A 20,857-nucleotide genomic window follows, 5' to 3' on the forward strand; every position below is an offset into this window, starting at 1 on the left:
CTCGTTCCTGTCATTGAAATTACATATATTAAATCTGTGAGTCATAAAAGGCTATAGTAGGCCAGGTGTGGTGGCTAACGTCTGTAATCCCAACACTTTGGGAGGCTGAAACAGGCAGATCACTAGAGGCCAGGAGTTCAAGACCAGCCAACATGGAGAAACACTGTCTCTACTAAAAATACAAAAATTAGTTGGCTTGGTGGCCGGCGCCTGTAATCCCAGCTACTCGGGAGGCTGAGGCAGGCGAATCACTTGAACCTGGGAGGCACGGTCTGCAGTTAGCTGAGATTGCGCCACTGCATTCCAACTCGGGCAACAGAGCGAGATTCTGTCTCAAAAAATGAAATAAAATAAAAATATAAGACTATAGTAGAATAAAGCAGAGGATCAGTGGAAATGAGGGTTTTAATTAAATATGAAATATATATTACATACATATAATTAATTAAATATATTTGTATAATATATTCATTTAACTCTGTTTTGTGGATAATCTGTTTTGTGGATAATAGGAATGCCTAAACAAATATTTTAGGAATAGTTTCTGAAATTATCAAATTCTTCTTGAAATATGGGGATTAATAAAGTAAGAAAACAAAGAAACATTTGGTAGGGCCTCTTAGATCTTCTTTTTTTTTTTTTTTTTTGGAGATGGAGTTTCACTCATGTTACCCAGGCTGGAGTGCAATGGCGCGATCTCAGCTCACCGCAACCTCCGCCTCCTGGGTTCAGGCAATTCTCCTGCCTCAGCCTCCTGAGTAGCTGGGATTACAGGCACGCACCACCATGCCCAGCTAATTTTTTGTATTTTTAATAGAGACGGGGTTTCACCATGTTGACCAGGATGGTCTCGATCTCTTGACCTCGTGATCCACCCGCCTCGGCCTCCCAAAGTGCTGGGATTACAGGCTTGAGCCACCGCACCCGGCCCTCTTAGATCTTCTAAACCTTAGCTGCCACAAGAGCATAAGCTGCAAGCAAAGCGGCCCATTTATAGGAAGTGGGAGTCTCCTTCCATAGAGAGTATTAGGCTGAAGTTGGAATTACATACATTTACATTTAGAAGCTCTCTCTGATCACTCTATAAATACTATTTGTGTAAATATAAGATCTACTGGCAGGTCTGGTATTGCTGATTTTTGGAGGAACTGATGAGTTTTTGCCACTCTCTTAGTTGAGTCTCCATTAAATCAGGACACTTGCCAAAGTGAACAGTGTCCTATTAGGCAATTACAGCTAATTATGGCTATGAATGACCGCTACGGGGTAACATTAGTGATGTCCACCTAACACTAGATGGCAAGGAAGTCCAAAACTCTTTGGCATGGCCTAGGAGACCCTTCAAATAAAGAAAAATTCAACATATATAAGTACCTACCATGTGAAGGACATGATGCTCGTTGCTATTAAGAGGGAGGAGAGGTAGATACCCAAAGCCATTTTTAAAAAATAGTACATGAATCAGGGCCAGTTTCTGCCTCCTCTCCACCTACTTTGTACCCCTATGCCAAACAAAGTCTGATTTTTGTTTTTGTTTTCATGCTTGGGCACGTTTGCTCAGAGGCTGCTCTTTTGGCCTGGAAAGCTCTATCTGCTTCTGGACTTTCTCAGACTCCACTCATATAGGCAATATTGCTTCTTTATTATCTGTGCCTTAGGGTTCTTCCCTCCCTGGTGCCTGGCTAGAGGTGGCACTGCACTATGTTATTGTCAGCTGCCTGCCTCTCTTCCAGGAGTGTGAGCTCCTTGATGGCAGAGACTTGATCAATTTCCATTTTCTGTTTATAATTCCAGCTTCCAGCACAGACTTGTTCTATAGAAGGTAGTTGGTAAATGTGTGTTGAATCAAAAAACCAACAAACAAATGATAGTGTTTTCAGGAGGAAATCGAAAGGAAAAAAAGTTGAAAGGGAAGCTCTGATTTCACTAAAAAGGGAATTACCAATATACTGGGAGACAGTATGTATCTGAGTGTATCTGCATATATCTGATTGGGAAGCCAGAACTATGAAGAAATTCTTCATAGAATTTCTACATAGATTTTTTTTTCACAAAAAATGTTAATTCTCAAAAGACTTTTAATATTATTGACTGTAAAAACAATTCTATCCAAAAACAAAATGTGACCAAGTAAAAATCTCAAAATACAAAATGCTAATGCTTGGAACATATATGTGACTGGATTTTTTCAATGTAGACAAGGTTCCAAAGAAATCTCAATTACTCACCATATTTAATTCTCGTCAGGGTCAGGTGGGTAGTGTTTGATCACTCAGCATAATTGCATCCAAGAGATTTAAAGTTTGTGAAGGGTCCTTACAGGGGAACCAGAAAATATCCAACCTATTTGAACCAACTCATAAGATCATTCATAAGTTATGATTATTATCATAATCAGAATGATTTGTAACAAATATACTTGGATAGCTAAATGACCATTGTTTTTAAGACAGTGTGTTTGAGAGGCCATAATGCTTTTTTCCCATGATGCTGCCACACAGCAAGGACACGAACAAAAGGCATTAAGCCTTCTCTTTTGGAGCCATTTTCAGAGTCACTCATGGGACACATAAGATTTGGGAAAAGAAATCCTTGTGAGACGATATTTATTCTGGGTTGTTCCAATGAGAAAATTTAAAATATGTGGATTTTTCAAGAGAATAGTTTCAAAGCAATAAAAAAAAATTTCTGAAGATTTGAGTCATTCAACTATGAAATGAGCTTTTGAAAATGTGCTGTTTTCACTAAAGATGTTTAAGCAAATACTAGATGTTCATTTATAGAAGTGATAGAAAATTCAATATATTTCAAAGTCTTTTTGAAATCTGAGAACCTATTATTCTAAAATATCTGAATAATTATGCTATAGCCACGCTAAATGTATATTATAGTCTGCATGTATCAAGCCCAGGTCTGTGTTCAAATGTTACCTTAATACAGAGATCTTCCTAGATGAATTAGTACTCCCATAATCTTCCTTCCCTTTCACGCTGCTCTATTTTTCTCCATAGAACTTTTATCGAATGTGTTCTATATTTACATGTTTGTCTAGATATTGTCTGTCTCTCCCAACTAGAATGTAAGCTCTATGGAGGAAAGAACTTTGTTGATTGTGTTCAATTCTCTAACCCAAGCAACTAAATCAGAATCTAGCATGTCATATGTAGTCAATTGTTTAATAAAAATTAGCAAAAAAAAAAAAAAAAAAAAAAAAAAAAAAAAAAAAAAAAAAAAAAAAAAAAAAAAAAAAAAAAAAAAAAAAAAGATGTTAGAAAACAATTGGAAACATGACAGAGATAGGGTAAAACACAATTCTATTGCTTTTTGCACATATTTATATGCCCTAAACTTGCACAGTAGTCAACATATCACATATGGCCAATACATAATTATCAAAAGAATGAACTCATGCTATCATTTATGTCTTTTCTTCTTTCATTCCCTCAAATCACATAGATTTTTACATGGTTGTAATCCTTATTCATCTTTTTATCTAAAATGTGATACTACAGCTGAATAACTCATCTCATGCATCAGATTTGGCTATCATGACTTGATGTCGTTGCCAAAAATCAAACCCATTCAAATACAAAAGATGTGTCCTCACTGAGCTGAGGTTACACAAAAGCATATGCTACAGACTGTAAATAAATAAATAAACTCATTATTTCTAATTTGATCATCATCTTTCTCATTAGCATCACTGAGAAGTGTTATAGCTATTTTTGGAGTAGAATACCCTACTGAGTTAAGATAAAAACAGCCAAACATTCTTGCAAGAGAGAAAAATCAGATAGACTTACACACATTCTGATTTCAAAATGTATTATAAAGCTATAGTAATTAAGACCATGTGGTATTGGCATAAGGATAGATATATACAGATTAATAGAACAGAACTGACTGTCTAGAAATATTTACGGTCAGTTAATTTTCCACAAAGGTGCCAAGGTCATTCAATAGAAGAAAGGATAGTTTTTTCAACAAATGATATTAGGAGAATTGAATATCTATCTGTGTGCAAAAAGATAAATTTGGACCAGGTGTTTTCACTCATGCCTATAGTCCCAGAACTTTGGGAGGTTGAGGCGGGGGTACCACTTGAGTGCATGAGTTTGAAACCAACCTAGGCAACATGGCGAAACTGTGTCTCTACAAAAAATTTAAAAAAAAGGAAGTAGATGGGGTGACTTGCTGTCTATAGTCCCACTACTCCAAAGGTCGAGGTGGGAGGATGACCTGAGCCCCAAAGGTAAAGGCTACAGTGAGCTATGATGATGTCATTGCACTCCAGCCTGGGCAACAGAGTCAGACCCTGCCTCAAGAAAAAAAAAAGATGAATATATACCTTTACCTTTACCTTACATATACACATGAATAAGTCAAAACGGGTAGGAAGCCTAAATAAACCTAAAACTATAAAACTTTTAGAAGAAAATATAAGTAAATCTCTGTGGCCCTGGGTTGGAAAAAATTTTCTTTTTCTTTTTTTTTTTTGTGAGACAGAGTCTCACTCTGTCACCCAAGCTGGATGGCAATGGTGCCATCTCGGCTCATTGCGGCCTCCACATACAGGGTTCAAGTGATTTTCCCACTTCAGCATCCTCAGTAGCTGGGATAACAGGTGCCTGCCACCAGGCTTGGCTAATTTTTATATTTTTAGTAGAGACAGCGTTTTGCCATGTTGGCCAGGCTGGTCTCGAACTCCTGGCCTCAACTGATCTGCCCAACTCAGCTTCCCAAAGCACTGGGATTACAGGCGTAAGCTTCCATGCCTGGCCAGAAAATGACTTCTTAACTCTAACACCAAGCAGCACAAGCAAAAAAAATTGACAAACTGGACTTGGACTTCATCAAAATATAAAAAGTTTGCTCCTCAAAATGAATCAAAAGACAAGCCCCAGAATACAAGAAAATATTATACACCTGAAAAAATAATTGTCTTCAGAATATATAAAGATTCTTACAATTCAATATAAGGAGACTGTTAACCCAATATTAAAACGGGCATAAATGAGAGACTGAGGCTGCAGTGAGCTATGATTACTGCACTGTGCTCCAGCCTGGGTGGCAGAGCAAGATCCTGTCTCAAAAAAAATTTTTTTTAAAGAGGGAGGTAAGATTTGAATAAATATTTCTCCAAAGATGATGTAAGCTGGCCAATAAACACATGAAATGGTGAACATCATTAGTTACCAGGAAAATGAAAATTAAAACTATCATGTGACACCCTCTCAAATGACAAGCAATAATATGTGAGAATGTCAAGAAACTGGAATTCTCATTCATTGCTGATTGGAATGTAAATTGGTGCAGCCATTTTGGAAAGCTGTTTTTTTTTACAGTTTCTTAAAATTTACCATATAACCCAGTAATTCCACTCCTACATGCCTACTCAAAATAAATGAAAACCTGAGTTCACTGCATGTAAACCTGCATGTAAATTCATAGAAAATTATTCATAGATAAAAGTTAGAAACCCAAAGACAGGAACAACCCAAATATTCACCAGTTGCTGAAGGTATAATCAGAATATCATGTACTATACATGTATTGATAAATGTATTTTCATATGCATATTTTAAAATAGATTTTACATATCTGTATGCTATTATATTTATTAAGTCCTATAAATTATGGACTTAACACATATATGATAATATGCTCATATATAATTTTTTAAAATTTGTGGAGTACATGAGAAAATTTGTTACATACATATAATACATAGTGATCATGTCATATATATAATTTCAAATTCACATCTCTTCCATTTTCAGGCCAGGTACAAATCTGGGCTCAGATTCTAGCTCTCTCACTTCTTAGCTCTGTGCTTCCATGTTGGTGACTTAACCTCTCTGAGTGTGTACTAGTAAAGTATGGGCACTAATGTCCACCTTACAGGATTGTGGAATTAAAGGAGATAATGCTTAACACTGGAATGGCATAATGTCAGTCTTTAACAAATTATATCCAGTACTATTGTTTGTCTTTTTGGAGTGTTATTTGGAAGTCTAGTTTTTTACTAATAATCATGGTGAGAAGGAGGAAGCATTGTGGTCAATGGAGAAAGACACCTCTCTGTACTTTCAGCTCTCTGACATCTGACTTTTCACTTAACCTCTGAGAGCCTCAGTTGCCAACATCTATAAATGAGACTCATGTTATTCATCTCACAGGATTTATGAATAGAAAAATTTATTAAAGTGCTTTGTAAATTGTGAAGTACAACAAAATTATGAAACACTATATTACTATGACCTCTGTCTCCATCAGTACCACCCACAGTATGTTTATAGAAGAACCAGAATACCCATGGAGTATTGTGCAGACATTTCTCAACCCTAAGATTACAATGAAATAATCTTTTCATGGCTGTGGTGGTGGCGGCAAGTCATTTTCAAAATAAATTTTATTCCCTGTTGTTTGAATACAAAGTGAGAACTGTGTACTCCTTATCTGAAACACTCTGCCTGTCCTCATGAGCTATCAGGCTCAGCTAAATATGGCCCTGGCCAGTATGTTAATAATCCCCACTGGTTCTGAGACCTCCATCCACCACTGATGTGACATTCTTTGTGTTCAAATGTCTAGCTGACGTCTGATGCTTAAAACAGCCCATGCCTTCACCCCTCTCTGCATTGTCACAGCCCTGTATCACCAGTCTTAAAAGGCTCCCACAGCCACTCCTAGCACCAGTTGTTGACCAGCCTGCCACTTGCCTCCCTGCCTGCTTCTGGCTGCCTTGAATGCCTGGTCCTTCAAGCTCCTTCTGGGTCTGACAAAACAGGGACCATGTCTACCTTTGGCTACCGAAGAGGACTCAGTAAATATGAATCCATCGATGAGGATGAACTCCTCGCCTCCCTGTCAGCTGAGGAGCTGAAGGAGTTAGAGAGAGAGTTGGAAGACATTGAACCTGATCGCAACCTTCCCGTGGGGCTAAGGCAAAAGAGCCTGACGGAGAAAACCCCCACGGGGACATTCAGCAGAGAGGCACTGATGGCCTATTGGGAAAAGGAGTCCCAAAAACTCTTGGAGAAGGAGAGGCTGGGGGAGTGTGGAAAGGTAGGCTCTCGACTTTTTCTTGGCTAACCTCACCTCCCCATCACCCCACCCCAAACCCAGATACTTGTTTTCCCTAATTTCTCAATTCTCATCACTTGAATTTTCTTGTAACTCATTTATACTTGCTACTAAAACATTTTTCAGGCTGAAATAGTCAAATAAATGCTATGGCCACCCAATGGATCATAATATGTAAAATTCTTAGTTGGGGCTCTTGATTAAAAATAGAAAGCTCAAGAGGAAAATAATTCACAACCAGGGTGTGGAATTCAGTATTTTGCCAAACATAAGTCTTGTTTGAGTTATAAGCTGGGAATGTGGCATAATATTTGTTCCTAAGATATATTTACATGTATAACATGTACACATTTTTTTCAGTTAACTACATTTATTTTCTCCTATAAAGACAAAAGTGGGAATGCTGGTTGCTTTGACTGTGATAGTACTTATAGTGAAACAGTTCTTTTTTGCCAACACCAAGAAGTGTCGGGTGATGGGAAGTACATGACACTGAGTGTCACAGGGCCTTGTTGCTAGTCCTTGCTCTGTTCCCATGTAGTCAGGACTTGAACAATCACTTCTACAGGGTTCTCTTTCTCTCTGGATATGGAGGGAGTTAGAGACAGTGTTTCTTTTGTGAATCAAGAACCCCTTTGAGATTTTGATAAGTTATGGACCTTTTCCTTAAGAAAATATCTCTGGGCTTGTGCAAAATACACCTTTGGCATAGAATTTCAAAATAACACATCCTGAAACCTATCTGAGGACTCACTGCAGTAAGCTGTATAGACGATCTCTAGGATTTCTGTCTCCTTTACGATGGTGATTCTGAGGTTAGGAAATATGCTTATATCAGAGCTCAGGTCTGTAAAGTTCTTGTGTACTGCCCAGTAAAGTTTCTTTGAATTTGCCAAATGAGTCATTATCAGAAGGAAGTCAAAAAGACTATTCTTCTCTGAGAAAATAGTAATGATAATAAAGTTTCCATATAACAACAACAAAAACAATTCTTCCTGAATTACAGAAGAACACAGGTCAGGAAAAACAGTTTAAAACCCTTGCATTCTGTTGGAATCATCTAAAACCAAAATGGCCTTAAGCCAATGGCAAGACTTCCACAGTACTAATCTAGGGCTGTTAGATGATCTTGATGATAGGGTTATGTGGGCCACAATTGCAGCAAGGTATGTGTGAACTTTGTCCATGTCAATCATTGCAGGAAGGGCCCCTGGGATCTGGCCAGGGTCTGCCAAGGCCACAGTATTGAGGAACTAGAAGGGGAGTTAGAAGGAAGGACACATACAAGTCAGTACTTGGGCAGGTCAATTCCTCCACAACCATCATTTTGAGAGGGATTTTTTTCCTTTGATGTGATTATGAGTGTCAAAATAGTAATGAAATTATTATCACAATTATTTAAAACTCTCTTTAATAAAATAAAACTGTCCGGGTATGGTGGCTCATGCCTGTAATCCCAAAACTTTTTTGGGAGGCTGAGGCAGGAGAATCACTTGAGCCTAGGAGTTCGAGACCAGCTCTGGCAATATGGTGAGGAAAAAAAAATTAAATGGGTATGGTGGCACGTACCTGTAGTCCCAGCTGCTCAGGAGGCTGAGGTGGGAGGACGGCTTATGCATGGGAGGTTGAGGCTGCAGTGAGCCATGGTTGTGCTACTGCACTCAGTCTGAGCCACAAAGTGAGTCTTTGTCTCATTAAAAAGAAAAAAAAAGAATAAAACTGTCTTAGAATATCCAGGCTACACAATCAGTGTATCAATATTAGAACAAAGGCTTTTTAATGCCACAATGACATGATAGTGGTGGGAACCAAAGGGCAAAACATATTGTCAGCTGGACGAACCCACCTGATCCTGCTAAAAGTTTTGCTGATCCCTGCCAAAGGCTTATCAGCTCAATTAGAGAGGCTGCTGTGTTTACGGACTTCAGTTCCTTTCTAGGCCAGTTAACTTTCCCCCCACTACACTTTCCCTGCTGGCCAACTGTCTGTAGTTGCAAGGTGTGATGCGCAGGGGCTTGCTGATGGAGGGTGCAAATCCACTTCGTAGAAGAGGAAAAATCTCCAAGCAGCTGTGGGGGGGCTGGGGGAACAAGGGAGCTGCGGAAGTGAAGAGCCGCACAGTAGGAACCCCGAGAAGGAGCCGAGGGTCTTGACTGACTACCAGGTGGCTGGCTCTGTGAAGGCTTATAAAGAGCAGATGCAATACCTGTTGAATGGCAGCCTTTCTGCCCACCTGGGCTCCCACAAACTTAGGCCGAACTGGAGCTCCCAAGGACACTAGAACCCCAACGGTCTAGACCTCCTATTGAGCAGCGGCTAAATCTCAGCACAGGTGCCAATGAGTTTCTCCCCTTATCTCACTTCATTCTTAACTTTCTGCACTTGAGAACTGAGACAAGGTGAGGTCAAGAAACTCATTAGAGGTTAATAGCTTGTACATAGAAGTGAAAATTAAAGAACATATCAAAATTGTGGGCACCCAGTCAGCAGCATCAGCATTACCTGGGATCTTCTTAGAACTGCAAATTCTAGAGCTCCCCTCAATCTGAATGAGAAACCTGGGGATGGGGCCCGACAATTGGTGCTCTCACAACTCCTGAGCAACACGGGGGTCAGGCGAACCAAATCCTGCCCCCGCAGCATCCAAAATTCATGTATAACTTTTGACTCCCCAAAACCTTAACTAATAAATAGCCTACTGTGGATGAGAAGCCTTACCAATAACATAAACTGTCAATTAACACATACATTGAATGTGCTATGTACATACATAACGTTAGGGAGGCGATCAGGAGAAATGAACGGCCACTCTTCTCATGACGTGATTCATTTTCCAAGTTTACTAACATTCCCCTTCTCCCTGTCCAGTCCCTTGCCATCTTACCTCCCACCTCTTCATTCTACACCCTTCTTCCAACCTCCATTCTCCAAAGAATCAGGGTTAACGCTAACGCAGTGGCATATACCAAATATGGAAAAAACAGGCTCCTTAGTGACAGAATAATTTGTAAAGTAAGCAAAGTCTGTTTTTTGCATCCGCTCACCTTGCCTCTATCGACACCTTTTCCCCTTTTATTGTTCTTCCCCTAGATGTCCCCCACCTAGGGTGACTAATCATCTCAGACTATCCAGGACTATCTAGATTTCATAACCAAAAATCCTGGGAAACTCTTCAGGCTCAGGCAAACTGGGAGGGTTTGTCACCTTACCCCACCAGGCTTTATCAGTACTTTCTCCTATGTCTAGTCCTGACTCTCAGTTGCTGTTAACCAACTGAGAGCCATTCGGTAAACAAATATTTATTGAGCTCCTACTACATGTTAAGCACTGTGCTAGGTGGGCAAAGCAGACATGGTCCACTGCTCTCAACAGCTAACAGCTAAGACTGCTGGGAAAAACAAGTGGCCAAAATAAAGTGTGACAGGTACTTTATGGAGGGGGGGTACAATGCTATGGGAATGCATCGGAGGGATAATTGGAGGGGATGTCAAAGAAGGCTTTCTGGGAGAGCTATCATTTAGATGCTATACGACAACTCAGAGTTTCGGGTATTATCTTTCCAGGTACATTATGAGGGGGAAAATAGCTCTTGCAGACAGAGCCAGAATGTCTTTAAAAAACCAAAAAGGAATAAAAATACAATGGTGTCATACAAGGCTGTATACCTTGGATTTTGAGACAGGCCCCTTTCCTCCAAATATTAAAACAGGTAAAAAGAAAACCACACACACATCAACACATGAATACACACAGCTTTACAGGGGCTAGAATTATAAGGAATTTGGAGTGGAATGGGGGTGAGGAGAAGTCAGCCCACAATTCTTTCCTTCCTCAGGTTAATCCATTTGCTACACTGTTGGGCCGGGAAGGCTTATTCTCTCCCCTCATATTTGCCAGGAGACTTGGCTAGAGCCTCGTTCTTTCTTGTGTTGTTGCTTTGTGATTTGCAACCAGCTGCCACCAAACATTTCTCTCTCCCTCTCTCTCTTTCACACGCACACACGCACGCACACATGCAGACACAGAATATCCCTCCCTTTTCCTCCCTGCTCCCAAAGAAGTGAGTAAATTAAGACTGGACAAGTCATTCCAGGAGTGGCTGACCCCTTCCCGAGGCCATCACTCGGTACCTGCCACTCCAAACAGTGGATAACTGGAGGCTATTTTGTGATACCAACTGGGCAAACAAACCTGGAGACAAGTGCAGTGTTTTCCAAAGCTAGATCCACATGCCTCGGGCGGCGGGTGCCCTTGGGGTTAAAAAAAAAAAGTTGCCAATATAGAGAAGAATCAGGGCTTGGAGGACAGGGCTGTAGAGAAGTGAAAGAGAAAGGACTACAAAGACAGCAGGAGAAAAAATCAGACTCTGTCAGCAATTTCTAGACTTTTTTTTTAATCAGGAAAGACAACAAGAAAAAGAGAAACAAGGGGTCACTTGAGCTTCTTTGTATAGCAAGTCTTGTAAATAGGAAAGACAAAGATAGAATGAAATTGTGTTTGCCTGAAAGTCTTTCATAATTGATACATGCTAAATAATTTAAGACCATCAGGCTGGGCAATGGCTTACTTCAAGATTTTCTACCGTTCTCTGCGGTTCCAACCACGTTACTGGTTAGAAGCTAGTGGGTGCCAAGGGTGGTTTTCTTTCCCACTTGGTCTTCTGTAGTCTGTCTCATTTAACCCTGAACTAGCTGGAGATTTCAAGTTGATTTTCCCAAAAGAGTGACTTGAATGTTTTCTCTACATCAAACTGGATTTTGACCTCCTACTGTCCTGAGCAGCAGCCCTGCCTCTAGGTTTCCCTTCCGCACATCAGGGACAGGTACAGAGGCAGCTTTCAGGTGATATAGAGTCTCTGAATCCCTGTGCTGGTCACAGAAGCAGATACATGCTGGAGGAGCAAATGACAGGTCTGCTTCTGTCTACATGGAAGCAAGGCCTGGCAGAGAGCACTTGACTCCTGTCACATCTACTATAAGGATGGCAATGTGGGAATGTCTGAATGTTAAAAAAGGGAACTCATGAACATATATATTTTTGTTGTCATTTGATTGCTTGAGATGGAGAAATAAAAAAGGACAGAGTGAGTCCAGAAGGGAGGGTTGAATTTGCTACATTGTAAGTAAATGGAGAGTAATGCAGTTGAGTCCATCTTCAGGAAATGGACAAATTTATCAAGGGTTTTCTAAAGCTGAAGTTCTGACTTATTTGTTCAGATTTGCAAAATGATTATATATTTTTATTCAGTAAGTTGAATTCTGGATATTCTGCAGAAAACAACAGAAATGTCTGTGGCAAAAGCTATTACTATTTATTGCAATATAATGTCAGCCTTGGTCATGAGAATTAGCCAAATTAGAAGCAGAGAATTGTTAATTGTTTTTTTTGTTATGAAGTTATATCACTTGCCAGTTGCTACTTTTGCAAGTTAAAAAAATGTAGTTAAAATTATATCATTTTTAAGATGCTTAATGATAATATAATACTCTTTAGGCTGCAGAAGACGACAAAGAGGAAAGTGAGGAAGAGCTTATCTTTACTGAAAGTAACAGTGAGGTTTCTGAGGAAGTATATACAGAGGAGGAGGAGGAGGACTCCCAGGAGGAAGAGGAGGAAGAAGACAGCGAAGAAGAGGAAAGAACAATTGAAACTGCAAAAGGGATTAATGGAACTGTGAATTATGATAGCGTCAATTCTGATAACTCTAAGCCAAAGATATTTAAAAGTCAAATAGAGAACATAAATTTGACCAATGGCAGCAACGGGAGGAACACAGAGTCCCCAGCTGCCATTCACCCTTGTGGAAATCCTACGGTGATTGAGGATGCTTTGGACAAGATTAAAAGCAATGACCCTGACACCACAGAAGTCAATTTGAACAACATTGAGAACATCACAACACAGACCCTTACCCGCTTTGCTGAAGCCCTCAAAGACAACACTGTGGTGAAGACTTTCAGTCTGGCCAACACACACGCTGACGACAGTGCAGCCATGGCCATTGCAGAGATGCTTAAAGTCAATGAGCACATCACCAATGTAAACGTCGAGTCCAATTTCATAACGGGAAAGGGGATCCTGGCCATCATGAGAGCTCTGCAGCACAACACGGTGCTCACAGAGCTGCGTTTCCACAACCAGAGGCACATCATGGGCAGCCAGGTGGAGATGGAGATTGTCAAGCTGCTGAAGGAGAACACGACGCTGCTGAGGCTGGGGTACCATTTTGAGCTCCCAGGACCAAGAATGAGCATGACGAGCATTTTGACAAGAAATATGGATAAACAGAGGCAAAAACGTTTGCAGGAGCAAAAACTGCAGGAGGGATATAATGGAGGACCCAATCTTAGGACCAAAGTCTGGCAAAAAGGAACACCTAGCTCTTCACCTTATGTGTCTCCCAGGCACTCACCCTGGTCATCCCCAAAACTCCCCAAAAAAGTCCAGACTGTGAGGAGTCGCCCTCTGTCTCCTGTGGCCACACCTCCTCCTCCTCCTCCTCCTCCCCCTCCTCCCCCTCCTCCTCCCCAAAGGCTGCCACCACCACCTCCTCCTCCCCCTCCTCCACTCCCAGAGAAAAAGCTCATTACCAGAAACATCGCAGAAGTCATCAAACAACAGGAGAGTGCCCAACGGGCCTTACAAAATGGACAGAAAAAGAAAAAAGGGAAAAAGGTCAAGAAACAGCCAAACAATATCCTAAAGGAAATAAAAAATTCTCTGAGGTCAGTGCAAGAGAAGAAAATGGAAGATAGTTCCCGCCCTTCTACCCCCCAGAGATCAGCTCATGAGAATCTCATGGAAGCAATTCGCGGAAGCAGCATCAAACAGCTAAAGCGGGTAAGTAACTGGAGTACAGACACAGAGGCACAGATGTAGTAAATGAGTTGTCCTCCATTGCATGACGCTACCAAAGTCACCTCTCACAATACTTATCAATACTTTCAATATTTTAGTGTGCGAGAGCAAACACACCAAGTGTGGAACAACAGGAGCAGGCACACAAGTGAACACATTTCCATTTGAGGGGAACACCTGGGCCACTTTCCCAGCCTCTTAGTCATATAAGGGCCAGGATCATTTTAAGACACTCCAGGATATACATGTCCCAATTTCCCTAAGAAGAAAACCAGGGAATATAATCTAAATTCCAAAAGGATTCATCAATGTCAAAAATTTTGCCACAGAGTTGTGATTGATTTGATACCTAATTTATAACATAAAATGTATAACATGGTAACAAAAATTATTACCATGCAACAATAATCAGCCGATACTTGAGTTCTTCTCAGAGGATACTGCTAGAGACATATCCTATGGATATTTTTTACTTTATCATGTGTGTTGTTTCATTGAGAGAAAATCCCCTATTTTTGTAGGTGGAAGTTCCAGAAGCCCTGCGATAAAAACATGATCTTTAGAAGAGGATGTGGAACTGTTCACATTCACTGTGAGATGTTTCTAAAATACCTTCTTCAATTCAAAATAATCCCTGACTTTAAAAATAATCTCACCCATTAATTCCAAAGAGAATTTTAAGAAACAATCAGCATCTTTCTTCTGTAAACATGAAAATAAACTTTTTTATGTTGTGAGATTTGTATTGGCAAGAAGCAGTTAATTTAAAGATGCTCTTTGTATCTATGGATGTATTGCTAACACCAAGTTGTAATGAGTTCATGAAATGTGCTGTTATTTTTGTAATCTCAATAAATGCGGATTGAAGTTTTTTCCCTTTTTTTAAAAAGCCAAACTAATATTTTTCCGTGAGCTGATACATCTATCAGGTGTGTGTATATAGCATTACTGGATATTAAAAAATATAACATTCTCACCCAAAAAGGGTTTGGGTCCTAAACATTTGCCTTTGTTTCCTTTTGTTCAAGAAAATCTGATCAGATCTCTTTCCAAAGGACTGGGAGCAAGAATTTTTTTTGTTTTGTTTTTGAGACAGAGTCTTGCTCTGTTACCTAGGCTGGAGTGCAATGGCACAATCATAGCTCACTGCAGCCTTAAACTTCGAGGCTCCACTGATTCTTCTGCCTCAGCCTCTGGAGTCCCTAGGACTACAGGCATGTACCACCACACCTGGATAACAAATTTTTGTAGAGACGGGGTCTCACTGTGTTGCCTAGGCTGGTTTCCAACTCCTGGGCTTAAGAGATCCTCCCATCTGGGGTTCCCAAACCACTGGGATTTCAGGCATGAGCCAGTGTGCCCAGTAAGAACTTTCTTAAAACTTTCCTTTGGTAGTGAGATAAAAGGTTGTAAAATGATCCCCAATGTGGTCATTATCATCTTAGATTTATTGATGCTAGCTAGACCCAGGATGGTAGCCGATGCTTCCATATTTCCATAAATCCCATAGGTACCCAGGCGTCGATTCAATCATTTATTATAAAAATGAATGATTTCTGAAAGCAATAAAATTGAAGTTTCTTGATAGGAAGTAAGTGCTAGAAGAATACTGGAAGATAAGAACCCTAAATTCAAAGCTACCTTTTGGCTGATGCTAAGGATAAACCACTCAAGTCTCTCTTTGAACTCTCCTTGGATAAGCCTTAGTCTAGTGGGTATCTGTGCAAATCATGATGATGCCAACATTCAAAAAATACACATGGAGACAAGAGGCACATGCATTTGAAATCTCCAGCTATCCTTCTATCCTTAAGAGGTGTCTGAATTCAAATAAGAAAAAGACATATTGAATTACCTTCACTTCACTCTAGTGCTCCACTCTAATTTATGAAAGTTATAAATCCCTCTAAAGTCCTTTGTATTAACTATGATTAGCGATATATCCTTTGTGTCCTACAGATTATAACAGTGGTCTTGGCAAACTCTCTGAGTCACCCAGTAAATAATTGTTTGCTTCATATACAGAGCTTTGGATTGTCTCTAATCAAAAGGATTGTTTCACTAGAAAATCTCTCCCATAGTCCTTTGGCCTGGCTCTTTGAGTCTGTTTCTACTGTTTAGCCATTCTCTTACAGAATAAAAACAACTGACATAATCACTTAAAGAGGATTCCAGTGGCCCATGAGTTAGTAGATACCCTGATCCATGTGAGGGAGGGGAGGTGACTGACATTTTCTGAACTAAGTTGTCTCACGTTTTCACAACAACATTAAAAGGTGCTATCACAATTTTATAGATGAATAAACTGAGGTACAGAGAGGGTAAGGCTGGTATCTCTGACTGCAAAGCCCATGCTCCTTTTGTGTCATTACACCTCTCTTCTTCCATCCAGACTCAACCTCCCAAAGGTTTGTTGTTCTTGGAACAGTGGAGATCTTATTTCCTTTGGTAGAGACTTCACTATTTTCACCTCTTCACTATTTTCACTCGTGTTCACAATTATACTCATTCTTGTTGTTCAAGGAAATAAAAGGTGAAATGTAGGTTTTTAAAAGGCATATATGTGTGCATGTGTATGAATTTAGAACAGAAAGCCAAGGCAGACCTTCCTTTCCTCTGACCCTTGTGAGTGCATGAAGACAGGGCTCTTCTAAATCAAAGGGTTGTGGGAGGTGAACCCTCTAATATGATGAGGCAGAGGAGCAAAAGTTTGCCGATAAACAGGGTCATTGATTAAACCATGCAGAAATCCCAGGAGTGGGGTGTGGCAGCCCTCCTGAATAAAGAGGAAAAGGCTAGCACGAGCATGACCAAGAGCTGGTTGGGCTGGGGAGATGGACCAACCCTTCTCACCAGAAGGGAGTGATGAGGAGACATGTTTTCTCCTTTGCATTTTAACAGGCTGCCTTACTGTGGCTTTCTGTGTCTTAAGAGAGAGCAACATGTACTTAATAGGCACTTCACAATATTTAAAAGAAGATATAGGCTCTCACATAAATCTAAGAAACAAAGTTATAAAGCACTTAATAAGACAAGTATAATATGGTCAGACTCTAAGTGGGTACATTTATCATTATAAAAAAAATTCTAGAATACGTTATTTCAGAATCCAGTACTGTCAACATGCAAAGTATTATGATGATCATTATTAAGCGCAGGACGGGCACCCTGGTCCATCCTTCCTGGAAATTCATAGAGCTGATACGAAACTAATTAGTTCATCCTCTGTAAAGAGCTTTCAACTCACTGGGAGAGAGACTGTCCATGACCAGATGAAGTGTTTAGGCTATGATTAATGTGGGCATGCTAATCTCTGAAAGTACAGTTCAGTACAGCTCACCCTGATTTGAAACGGGGCCAGGATGCTGAGTCCCTCTGCTTCATGAGCCCTGCTGCCACAGGTATTTAATAACTCAGTGTCAGCAGGATCTTGATTTAATACCTGCCCTGAGATAGTTGTTACCACTGGGTGAAAGGAAGACGTAATTACAGGCAGCAATGTCTATATGCAGATGCACTAAAGACAGGGGTAAATCAATATGCTCTTGAAAAGATCTCATAATTGCTTTCTTTCTAGACACAGGGAAAGCTGCCTCTTTCTTGTTTAGCTGACGTTCTTAAAGTGGACTTCCACAAATTGCCAAATGTATGACATAAAAGACTAAGAATTGATCTAAAACTTACAAAACTCAGAAATATGGTACCAACATTGGTGCAGTTAACATCCACAAATATTTTCTGAGTGCCTCCTATGTTCCAGATACTCTTCCAAATACTAGAGATAAACAATGAGCAAAGGCAATAGAACCCCTGTCTTCATGTAACTTACATTCTAGTTTAAGGAGGAAGCTTACATCACTCCTTGCATTCTGCATTTATTTATTAAGTGGTTCCTATGGGCAAGGTACTCTCCTCTAGGCTGGGGGGACTAAGCTGAATTAGAAAGTGTCCTCTACCTCAGAGCAGTGGGAATTTTAAGGAAACCAACCCTTTCAGAAGAGTAAAAATTTTCTTAGTTTATAGGCTGTACAAAAATAGGTGCTGGATGGCTTTGGCCTGTGAACCATATTTTATCATAGATCCCTGACCTACAGCAGACACTGGATCAAGGAAAGCTTTGCAGAGAATGTGACAATCAGAATTTTTAAACAATAAAGTCACCAGGCTAGAAAAAAAAAGTTTCCTCGGTAGTGAGGACTGGGAAAGACATTTCAATTTGAGGAAAAAGGCTAGTATAAAAAATGGTTGGAAACCATAGGATTTAATGTCATTGTATAAAAAATAATTTGGCAAAAAGTTAATATTTTAGGTTTTCTTTTCTAGTATTGATAATTTCGGTGGACTAAGAATATAAATATTATATCGTTTCTGTATGGTCTTTTCTTTCTAGAAAAATGGTGTGTGATCATTAAGAAGAATCAGAACATACAGACAAAAGAACACAAAGAACCCCATAATCCCATCCACACAGAACAAGTACTGATAACTCTAGCGCATACTTTTTATTTAATATTTTAATTTTTCTGTCAGAATCTTTCTCTGTCACCCAGGCTGGAGTGCAGTGGCGCAATCTCAGTTCACTGCAACCTAGGCCTTCTAGATTCAAGGATTCTCATGTCTCAGACTCCCGAGTAGCTGGGATTACAGGCATGAGCCACTGTGCCTGGCCTAGTGCATATCTTTAAAAATTCTTCTTAATATATATTTGAACATACACATAACTTTTTTTTCTTCAAAAAGGGGAAGACAGTTTCATACCATTAAAATCATATTTTATTTAAGCAATTTCAAGAACTGTTGGATATTTAGATTATTTTTATTAGTCCTGTCTCTGGTGTTATATAGTTTGTTTGTCCCAGCTCTTTCCTTACTATTTAGCTATTCTAACTTTTAACTTTTCCAAAAGCCCTTAGAAGAAGTGATTGGCTGACAAACCACAGCTAAAAAGCCATCCCCCAGACAGACTATAGAGTTGTGTGGCATCATTGTGGTACACCAAAACTAGAAATTAGGTTTCAACTAAATTGTCAAGTTTACCAAGTTTCTCTCAGACAAATTATATGACGATCTGAACCACAGAGCATGTATTTGTAAGATGCATTTTAAAAAGCCAGTACAATTTTCTATATCTGAATAAGAAGGCTGGTATGGGCTGAGCATCACAGGAGTCTGTCCTGAGCAACTTGGTGTAAGCTAGGGAATGTGGACTTAATTAATTACGAAAAGCCAAGAGGAGTATCAAAGGAGTTCAAGAGGAGTGACGTGATATTTATATAGGTTTTAAAAACATGACTTCTGTAACCAACAGAAGAATGGATTCAGTGAGGCCTAGGCTGGTGGTAGGAAATCAGTTAGGAGACCCCTGTAATGATCTAAGAATGAAGTGATGCAGATTTGAACAATGAACTCTGTGTAGAGGTGAAGAGTCTAGAACAGAACAGAGACCAAGAAAGCATAAACACTCCAGAATTCAGTTACTAGTTAGCTGTAGGGGGCAGGCGGTGGTGCAACGAGAGAGAGGAGACTTGCATTCCTAGCTGGGCCATATGGGCCAAATGCCATAAAATGGGGTAGGAAATATAGCAGGAGCAGGTTTGGGAGAGGGGAAAAGATGAGTTTAGCTTAAAACACATGGTCTGAGGTGCTTGTCCATTTGAACATGTGGGTCTAGAACCGTGGGGGTGGGATTTGTGCTGGAAGTAAGGATGTGTGGGTCATGTGTTATGCATGGTATTGAAGGCTAGGAGTTTGGATGAGGTCACTCAGGAAGAGTGTAGAGAATGACAGAGGCTGAGTATGACCAGAGAGGGTAGAGAGAAGCCAGTCATGTTGTAAAGCAGAGAACTGCACTAAGAAAGGTGCAGTCAACAGCATAAAATGCCTCAGTGAGTCCTAGAGCTAGAAAGTGTTTACCTGAATTTGACCTTGGTGACAGCAAGTTCATGGGACAGTAGAGGTGGAAATCAGATTGGGGTGGCGTGGCAAAACTCACCAAGATGAAGAGGGTAGTGTGATCCTTCAAAAAATGAGCACACTGCTCTGCTGGAGAGTCAGAGGGTCCCCAAAGTCTCAGGATAAAAAGGTGTATCTTCTAGTATGTCATTTTACTTGACATGAGAAAAAATATTTCTCATATAAAGGTATATAAACTTATATCTAAGATCCAAATAAAGTTGACTGAAAACTTCATTCCCTCCATGATAGCTTAAAGTCTTATGCAAGGTTTCTGAGAATTCCTGGATGGAGGGGTGGGGGCTGAAGGCCTGTATGCTCATGGTCCTCTTCAGCTTCATACTCTAGGCATGCCTCTTGCAAACTTATGATTAATGCCACTATTCCAAACTACACTGACCACATCAGCCCTCATTCTTAACTTCCACAGATTCAATACTACGTGAAATCTTGGGAAAAGAAGAAGAGGTTGACATTATAGCAACACAAACAACTTCATATTGAATATTAGATGCCCTGTGATAAAAAAAAATCCTCTGGCTAACTTACCACCAAAATTTATTCCCACTGGCTATTTTGTTTTCTTGTTTTATCCCTTCTTTCTTCTCATGATTCTGCTTCATTACCACCCTCCTAGATTACTCTTGAGAATTCTGAATTCTTTCACTCTTTCATGTACTGCAATTTCAGCTCTTTCCACCCTCCTCCCAAAGGCAGGTCTGGCTCTACTGTTGCATACACAAATGAGCAAATATGATCAGCAGATACATCTTTATTTAATAGGAGCCACTCTAAAGTTGTAGCTGTGAATAAAATTTTCTTCCCTTTGGAAAATAGTACACCTCCTTGGTCACTACAAAAACTCTTGCTAAGTCACTCATAATCTGTTATCTGGACTACTGCATAGCTGTAACTGCCTAACAGATTCTCTATCTCCATCCTTTTCTTTTTTTTTTTTTTT

At 40.0% G+C, this 20,857-nt stretch overlaps 1 protein-coding gene across 1 annotated transcript; it reads left to right on the top strand.

Moving 5' to 3' along the window:
- The first annotated feature begins 6,643 nt into the window (after positions 1-6,643).
- LMOD2 (leiomodin 2) lies at positions 6,644-14,843 on the top strand. The gene is made up of 3 exons (XM_017507654.2): positions 6,644-7,068; positions 12,580-13,926; positions 14,466-14,843. The coding sequence occupies exons 1-3, from the start codon at positions 6,796-6,798 to the stop codon at positions 14,490-14,492; spliced, it is 1,647 nt and encodes a 548-aa protein (XP_017363143.1). The 5' UTR covers positions 6,644-6,795; the 3' UTR covers positions 14,493-14,843.
- Positions 14,844-20,857: the final 6,014 nt, after the last annotated feature.

The sequence above is a fragment of the Cebus imitator genome, unplaced genomic scaffold (assembly GCF_001604975.1).
Source record: "Cebus imitator isolate Cc_AM_T3 unplaced genomic scaffold, Cebus_imitator-1.0 Scaffold381, whole genome shotgun sequence".
NCBI classification, from domain to species: Eukaryota; Metazoa; Chordata; class Mammalia; order Primates; family Cebidae; genus Cebus; species Cebus imitator.

Coding starts and splice junctions, on each gene's coding strand:
- LMOD2 (XM_017507654.2), top strand. CDS start 6,796: ATGTCTACCTTTGGCTACCGAAGAGGACTCAGTAAATATGAATCCATC. Junction 7,069..12,579: donor GGCTGGGGGAGTGTGGAAAG/GTAGGCTCTCGA, acceptor AATACTCTTTAG/GCTGCAGAAGACGACAAAGA. Junction 13,927..14,465: donor GCATCAAACAGCTAAAGCGG/GTAAGTAACTGG, acceptor CTATTTTTGTAG/GTGGAAGTTCCAGAAGCCCT.